The 9,636-nt window shown below is 33.8% G+C and overlaps 1 protein-coding gene across 1 annotated transcript in view; it reads right to left on the bottom strand.

The window, feature by feature from the left end:
* Positions 1–2,678: 2,678 nt before the first annotated feature.
* LOC121421003 overlaps positions 2,679–9,636 on the bottom strand; it is an 82,413-nt gene continuing 75,455 nt past the window's right edge. The window contains 3 exon segments of the mRNA XM_041615577.1: positions 2,679–3,642; positions 6,063–6,096; positions 6,567–7,167. Coding sequence (XP_041471511.1) covers positions 3,510–3,642; positions 6,063–6,096; positions 6,567–7,167 — 768 coding nt within the window. The 3' untranslated portion in view covers positions 2,679–3,509.

Below are 9,636 nucleotides of genomic sequence, written 5' to 3'. Positions count from 1 at the left end.
ATTCATCTAATAAAATATCACGTCGCCATAAACTCTAAATCGTAATCTCCAAACTGAATGATATAGTGATCAAAAGTAAAATGCTCATTATAGGGACGTTGTGTTTCTTAGTACCTAAAGTCGAGTACGCATTAGTCACATGTACGCATTAACACTGGAAAACATTACACAGTTTACATCAGTGTTCAATAATATATATACCGGCACAAAAAAGGCTGGTGGTCGATGTTCTCGTAGATATAATATAACTGGGGAAACAAAGGCTCTAGAAATTATCAGTTGTGACATTCATATTACACACATACAGTACATTGGAATGCAAACATATCCAAGGCACGTGCTCATGAATACATTCAAATGCAAATTAAAGGCACAATTTCAATCCTCAATGTTAGAGGCATCAACTTGAAATTCAGATCGAAATTAGCTTAATGAAATCCGTACACACGAAGCATAATATATCAAGGCGTAATTACAGTCTTAAGTAATACTCGATAACTAAGGGTTCAAGGCAAATCTGTAGTGATACAAATACTCGACTCCGAGCATAATGCACCATGATAGTCTGATAATACAATCAAAATTAAAAGGTCAATAAACAATATTACAGTTCTCAGAAATGAACTAAAAGCACAATATTAGGTGCAACTATTTTTTAACAATACACTCGTTATTAGAGTTTCAGAGCTTTATTATTCTTTAGTAATACACCGATTTTTGTTTAAGATAACATTGTCGATTGTAGTGTCTGTTTATATAATGAAATCCATACCTTCGATGCAGCTTTTTATTTTCCTACAGAATCGTTGTTTCATGTTTTGATTAGTATTTTCTAACAGTTTGGCAAACATTGGAATCAATTCAAAAACATTAATTCAAAATACTCTTGAATCTGTTGAAATATAACAATTTAGAAAGTGTTACATTTCGGAAAAATGAAGCAATTATGATAGTATATTTACAATATGGAATTGAAAACCTGATTAAGTACACATTTTCATATTCGAAAGCAAAAACGCAGCATAGTATTACGTAAACCGAATGTTTCACAGATGAACATGTAATAATACATCAGAAAGCTAAATAATCTTACAAACGGTGCTACATAAGAAATCTCAAACCTATTTAAATAATATTGATTTTCAGAATGAAAATATTCAAAGAATTATTCATCCAAACCTTATGAATTGTAGAAATGATTAACTCCAATTTTAAGTAGAAACTTTGCTGTAAGGAACAAGATAATGTTATACACATAATAGATAACACAAAAACGCAATTGCCATGCCTATGATGGGCAGTAAAAATCTTTACGTTCGCAAGAAAGTATCAAATCTAGACTATAAAGTAAAATATACTCATATGTCTGGATACATAGAAGCTTAATTACAATATAGGCTATTCACATCAAGTCACTTCCATATGATGACGAAAAATGTGGACTGGCCTAGAGCCTAAAACATAAAACATTGGTAGACAGATGTATAGGCAAATGATGTACGCAATGTATAGTTCATGCCTGTGTTAAGGTAAGCAATGATCATAATGCAGTAATGTAAAAAAAATGCATCTGCTGCATTAAAAAGTGACTGTTAATTCTCCAAACACATTCAAACGTGAGAAGGATATAAACCCACTAATAAGGACATGGCTCATATGAAACAATCATTTTGTAAGATATTCTTTGGAAACGTTTTATTTCATTATTATCCCCCAAAATTTATAAACACATGCCAAAAGCGTATCAAAATATGACAAACATAATACAAATATACACACTCTAGTACTGATCGTGTTTGTATATCAAATTATTATTGCACTGAACTTGACAGCTGCTTTGAGGTAATGTGCAAGAGAAGAACATTACACACGATATGTACAATATTTCATCGTTGCATAGATCATTGAAAAGCATGAGGTAGAGTAAACGTATTTAATCATATAAAACATACCATGCATACTGACATATTTACATCATTTTCAATTACTTTAAAGTACATAAGACAATTGGAAAGTAACCGTTCTCCTTCCCAAGTGCTTACAATAATCCATCCCATTCTCACATTGGCAAAAAAAAAACATTTAAAATATTTAAAAAAAAGCACGGAATGTTTTTTCTCTTACGATCCAGTATTGAAGATGAAAGACTTTGGTTATTTTAGGTAATACCCTGGGGTAGCATTCTGGAACACTGTCATAACTTAAATCATAAATGTTGTCATTTCTCTCCGAGATGTGACACCGCTATGATTGTCACAAAGCGGTATTCTGAACATTGTGTTTTCCCTGTCATATCTCTCAAAGTTCCCGCCCATCTTTTTTGAAGCGATCCAATCAAAAGAATCGTTAGTTCCCAGTTGGAGCCCTTCTAGCCAATATGAAGGCCCCGTGACAGGTAGAGCCTATCCCCAATACAGTTGCCGGCATCGCGCAACTACGCGAATATTGATGCGCTTAATTACAAAGAGAGACAAGGAGCTGTGAAGGATTTTAGAGGAGAAGTAGAAAAGTAAGGAAAACAGAGAAGAAAAGGAGGAATCAATATGTAGGACCTAACTAATTGTAGCATGAAAATAATTTTGAGAATTGTCATGGATGATGAGTGAAACTAATACCACAATCTAATCTAAATAATATCATTATATGCTTGACATTCAGTCAGCAGGGTATCGGGATATTTGGTACTAAAAGTTATGACAAAAGTTATGACTGCTACCCCCTGTCATAATTTTGTCATATCTCTTGCTTGTATTAAAGGATTACACGCATCTAAAGCCCCGTATTTTTGGTGCGCGCTGAAGTGATGATACGAAATTTATGACAATTTTTGTGACAAAAGTTATGACATCCACTAGAATTCCGATTTTGTCATATCTCTGAGAAAAGATAAAATATGGAGAAAAGACAATGTTCAGAATACCGCCCCTGTTTTCTTGTTACAGTAGCAAGTTTCATTACATTTAATCCATATACAATTCATTATATTCAATGGCATGGATCGAAATGTCACTTAAACTTGGTACCGAACTGACACGGCTTCTGGCTTATACATGGTTTCCCGTAACTGTCCCAATACACATGACATATGGAAACTAGGCAAGGCCTAGCTGTAGATTGTTGGTAATGGGAACACTGGAATTAATAGTGGGCGTAGGTTGTAGGTTAGGAAACAGTAAGCATGTGGATCTTAGTTATTGTGTCAATAAGAGGTGATTGGCTAGAAAGTTTTTCAATAATGCTTGATGATTCCATCATGATATATAGCGTTGCATACAGATGAATGGATCAGTATTGGTTATTTTAAGTAACCAATCAATTTGCAGAAAATATTATATGAATGTAAGCCACTGCTTTAAGGTAACGAATGAATGCAAACTGAAGAAATAAATAGTGGAATTATCTAAATGAAATAGGTCTCTGTAAGTAGTCCTAGAGATTCTAAGCAGGACAACAATAGACCTTATCCATGAAGATATTTGATTGTAGTTGGTCCTTTCATGCTGAAGATCTTAAGGCGATGCTGGATCCCGATCTGTCTTAGCTCGTCGCTTTCTTGGACGTGCATCCATCAACTTCACGCTTTTCTCAGTTGCCTCCTTATCATCCTTAGTGTCGTCGCTGCTTTCACTGTGGATGCGTTTACTTTGTGAATAGGTTTTTATGTGCATAGAAATAGGTTTTGAATCAAATGAAAAGAAAATCACTACAATAGAAAATTTGATTTACAAAACATGCGTAATTTGAATAAAATGTATTAGACAAGTAAGCACTGCATGTGCATGTTTCTTTTTTTTCTCCATACTACAATAAGACTGATACTGAGAACGTAAAAGATATTTGATTATGTCAAAGCAGATGAGATTTGAAAAGGATGCATAAATGCAAACTAAATGGAGACACCTATGAAACGAAGTCTAAAAGTCAGTGAAAATAAGAGTACTGGGAAAATGATAACTTTAAAAACTGGGTAGAGATACACACATACATTATGTATGTATATATATATATATATATATATATATATATATATATATATATATATATGTGTGTGTGTGTGTGTGTGTGAAGCTTTACATGTACAACAGCTTTTGGCAACTCTTTTTTATTTAAATATTGTAAAGAAATGAATGAAGAGAACAATGGTAGGCGGAGACTTTTTTTCGGCATCACCAATTTTTCCAAAGGGTAGATAGCTCTGGGGAACCTTGATTTATGCTACTCCTATCATTGTTCTCTTCATTCATTTCTTTACAATATATATATATATATATATATTTATATATGTGTGTGTGTGTATATATATATATATATATGTGTGTGTGTGTGGGGGGGGGGGTGCGTGTGTGTGTATATATATATATATATATATATATATATATATATATATATATATGTGAAGAGCAGGGACCTACACATTGGGAGGTGCTTTCTATCATATATTTGAGAGGATGCTATTTTTAAATTCAGCGGGAATAAAGCAATCGACGTAGCCGAGGTTTAGTTCATCAAGTTTATTCAAAACAAGCTTTCAGCCATATTTGGGCCTTCTTCAGGTATCTGAAGTACAAGAGCAACAATGTACAGACAACTTAACTAAGGCTAATTTAGGTGGTAATTCAACGACTTAAATTACGACCTAAATTAGCCTTTTAATACTTAATTTGTTTGTAAATATATATACATATGCGTCGGGCATTTTACTTTTGCAGTGAATACATTTTCATTTCCTTTCAGCAATGTGTATTGATTGATTTTTAAGTTGAGCAATATATTGTGAAAACGACTTAAATTACGACCTAAATTAGCCTTAAGTTGTTTGTACATTGGTTTATACATTGTTTCTCTTCAGATACCTGACGAAGGCCAAAATATGGCCGAAAGCTTGTTGTGAACAAAACATGATGAACGAAACCCCGGCTACGTCGATTGCTTTATTCCCGCTGTATCTACATATAGTATCCTATCAAATATATATAAATAAATATATACATATGCGTCGGGCATTTAACTTTGCAGTTTACAATTTCATTTCCTTTTGGCAATGTGTATTGATTGATTTTTAAGTTTAGCAGTATATTGTAAAAACAGTTATATGCACGTCGTGATGAATATCCATTAGATGACTGATTATATCACATCCTAACTTTCCTTATTGTAATGTTATTACATGAATCGTAATTGTTCCATTTTTTCATACATGTATGAATGGCATGTTTCTCTTTTTGAATTAAGCTGCAGCATCGAATATCTGATGATTTTTTAATGTCTTTATTCCAATATATTTTGTTGTTCTTGAAGGAAAAAAATGATTAACCTAATTTCATATAATAAAACATAAAATAATTGAATATTCATGAAGACATGCATATAACTGTTTTACCGGAATAATGCAAATGTTTAAAATGCCATAACCTTGTTATTACTTGTTCTATTTTGATCATTTTTTTATTGTCTAATTGTCTAATTTTTCTTAATCTCCTCCAATTTTATTATTTTCAGCCTGGAGTACCCCTTTATTCACAATAAATTCTATTGCAATCGTTACGGATTAATGAAGATCGTTTGAAATAGTGTATTATACTCTCTTAGAAATCAATGGCGATGAAAAAAAAGGAACATAAAATGACAAAAAGAAGGATTGGATGATGGATGGATAGGTTAAAAGAATGGGGAGAAGAGGATAAAATAAAACAGAAGTGGAAGAAAGCAGCATCTCTTAGTGTGCAGGTGTGCTTATTTTTTATGTCAATAAGTGAATCACATTGATAAAATGCCGGGAATAGAAATAATCTGAACATGATTTCTCAGTACGGACACCTCTTGCCTTTGGATCACAATATGAAGAAAAGGTGTTTTCATCCACGTAGTGAACATAATTCATTACACGATGTGTGACAGTGAACTATTTCCATTAGGAAATTATGGGCAATAGAGAGAAAGAATGGGCGGGAGTACAAAATACTGAAGACGATGTAATGGAAATGAAGTGATAAGAAACAAAATAGAGAGGAGATGGAAATAAAAAAATGGTAGGGAATGACGTGTTTGTCTGAAATACTTACCCACTTACAAGAATAAGATCATTCGAAATTGGATCTGTTTGGAAATGAATTAATGAAAGGTAGACCTATTCATTACTTAGGTAATCGATATTGAACAAAGAAAAGTATGGAAAATATAATAACAAAAGTTTAGACCAGCTTGGATTTGACTTAAAAAAACAACACGCAGCCATTGACGATGCAGTGATATCTTCTCTTAGATGAAGTTCAAACTAAAATATGTAATCTATTATTTCAAAAATTTGGTATTTATTGCGCCCTGATATTATTGACAGCTAGCTGTCTACATTGGGAATGACATTTTCGATCTTATCTGTACTATTCGAAAGAAACTGCAATCAATGCAATTACTATGTCCTGAAGCAAATAGATAACTTGAACAGCTCATAAGCATTTGTTCAGTGAGTGATTTTTACAAGATTAATGGCACGGTTAAGCAAATATTGCATACACCTTTCCGTGATGATAAGTTATTTGTAAAATTTAAGGAGAAAATTGATATACCCGTGTCAGTAGGGTGTTCTCTCTGTAAGCATGATAAGGAAGTAATACCACTCGTTGAAGGCATGCAATGGTCGTCATCGTGCTCGAAAAGAGGTTTATTTCCAATTGAGGAACCTCTTTCATGCATCAACATTAGTGAATTGATGTTTGATGAAGATGATGGTAGTAATATATTAGGTTCCATTTGGGTTGGTTGTTCTTGTCTCTTGAGTACTGCAGGAGGCTGCATCATGCTGATGATAGGTAGTGCAGCCTCTCTGAACGTAGTTGGGTTTCCATGGAGAATGACATGTCCTGGTAATCTGTTCCATATCCGTACTGTCCTAGGGAACATTGCATATTTGTATGTGTCTATTGTAGCTTTGGGTATGGCATATTTAGCTATATGGTCGTGCCTACCAAAGTAGGTTGCTGGAGAAATGACCTGTGGCAAAGGCACGCGAACCAGTTGATGGTGCATCCGGTGCTGCGATGGCTCAGTTTCAGAATGGTTAGCAGAAGCAGCGGATGAACTACTTTCAGCGGGCGATTGAAGCTCTCTCAATCTTGGCCAGTACTTATCTAATAAAGGGATGTGTTTCCTTTCCATGAAGTAAGGACTCTGCAAAGAAAACAAATATTATAAATTAAATAAAGAAATGTGCTTTATGAGCCTCGGTTTATTATAAGTATCAATAAGGACCGAACAGTGGTGATATTATTCCCAGTTAAATGAATAGTATTAGAAGCAGTAGCAATATCATTACCAGTATAGTGGTATAAGAAGTAGAAGTATTTATAATATAAGTTAGTAGTATTTATATACTTTTATACTTATATATTTATTTTTAGACTTACTTTTTTCTCTTGGTTTAAACCTAAAAAGACGGGGGGGGGGGGGGGGGGGCTGATTCAGCCCCCCTCAACATTTTTGGCGATAAATCCGCCGCACCTTATTTTTTGACCGCCTCGCTCGCTGACTTTTTACTTTCAAGTCTCGCGCAACTTTTGAGACCAAAATTGTGACCCCCGAGTACACGGTTCAGAAATTACGCAACATTTCGTAAGTGCATGCAGACCCAAATTTACTCAATAACATGAATTTGTGTACAAATCCAATGCACATAGTGTTTTTAGCCAAAATTCTTAAATGTATTATTATTTTTCCTTTTACTGCTTAAAATCAATTGATTTTATCTTTTTTATTGTCAAAATAAAGTCCCCGACAATTTCCATTGAAAAAACAATAAAAAACAAAAAGTAAAAAACAAGAAATACATAAGAAATTTAGAAAACAATAGAATACATAAGAAAATAAATGTGATGTTGAATTTTTTCAAAAATAAATTAGATCAGATGCCTATCTAGAGTATGTGAAACAAAAATTAGCATTTCAGGGGCATTATTTTATTAATTAGAGCAAACTTATGATTTCACGCATGAATTAGCATAATTAATGCCAATTTTCGTCGCGATTGCGCGATCGACGGCCGAGACCATAAGGGGGGGGGGGCTGAATCAGCCCCCCCCCAGTCTTCTTAGGCGTTGAAATAGCCCAGTCTAGGATTAATGCTCTATCATACATACGTATGCCTTTTGCACATTATCAGTTGTTCCCTTTTCTTTACCTTTTCCCCCACTCTTATGTACCAGTTTATTTTGCCTTTCTTTGTTAATATCTGTTTGACTCACCTCTCACTAATTCTCTTGTTATTCATCTCTTCCTCATACCCCCCATCACTAATTTGTTCTAGATCCTGTTTGATGTTGCCTGCCTCATATCTTAATCCTCCCCACTTGAGGTCTTTCTTTGGCCTTACTTACACTAACTTCCCTTTGTGTCTTCCCACTCCTTTTCTTTCATCCCCTTCATTAACCTGAATGGTCATCTTTTCACACTAATGCCCCTTTTGTCTCATTGTTTCCAGTGTTGCTGTTGAATGTCTGTGGTCTTTAATATTATGGTTGTCCCACTTTATATGTTTGTCATTTTGCCTCCGAAGAAGATTCTGCTAGGATCGAAAGCTTAGGCCCCTTTTGACTCTCTCATAAGTTAGTAGTAGTATAAGAAATAAAAATAGTTTCAGTACTACCACCACCAGTAGCAGGAGGAGTAGTTTACTTGATGTTACCATTAGGTCACGCATGCTTGACCTAATGGTGAAGTTGTTATTTGTTATCAACATTATAACATACTTCCATCATCTATTATGAAGATTATTAAACGCATTTTAAATTTTAATCAGGTTTCTTGCGTATTGAAAGGGCAATTTATATTCCTCTTCTGGAAAAAAAATAACTTGGATGTTGCTGAAGTCGGGCATGACAAATTTTTCAAATTCATCACTGACACGGGGTAATATAACTCGTATCTACCCATTATATTTAATGTGGTGTCAAATTATGCACATTCACACGGTAATCCAAATCAATAGAAGATGTGGCATTTAAAACATTTCTAGGAACAAATCATGTACTTTTAACAGGAATTGAAAGAAGTGAAAGTATAAAATTAGGTTAGCACATACTGAAATACAACATGTAATGTAAAATATTAGTTAATTCCCTAACCAATATTGTGGTTTTATCATTTCAGTGCAATGAAAGTCGTGTTTGAAGTATCTGAAGAAATACTTAATAGTACTTTATGAAATAATTGCATGCATTTCGTGATTAACTTTACGCATATTGTATTAATCAATTCAATGTATCTTTGTGTAGAAAATAGAATACGTCATTAAAAACAGAACTCTTATGGAGATTGATTTCCCCTACTTGATAATACCTTTGATGATGCTGCCATGGAAGCAAAATCAGTGAAAAAATTAGTGCTGCAAGTCAGGCGGCATGTTCGGGTTCGGTTCGGCAAGGTTCGGCAATTTTTTTCCGAACTTTGGTTCGGTTCGGGGTTCGGCAATAAATGCCAAATTAAATTTAACATCTAAAAAATAAAGATCGCCGACCTACAAACAAGTAATCTCTTGCATGATCCGTCATGTATTAATAATAAATTTTGTTTCTAAAAAGAATAGTTAAGATAATTGTTGAACTTTCTTTTGTTTTAATTAACAAAAAAATAAGTCATTTCTAC

This window comes from Lytechinus variegatus, chromosome 9 (assembly GCF_018143015.1).
Source record: "Lytechinus variegatus isolate NC3 chromosome 9, Lvar_3.0, whole genome shotgun sequence".
In the NCBI taxonomy this organism is placed as follows: Eukaryota; Metazoa; Echinodermata; class Echinoidea; order Temnopleuroida; family Toxopneustidae; genus Lytechinus; species Lytechinus variegatus.
Note: the sequence above shows the minus strand (reverse complement) of the source record. Positions and strands in the feature narration are given on the sequence as shown.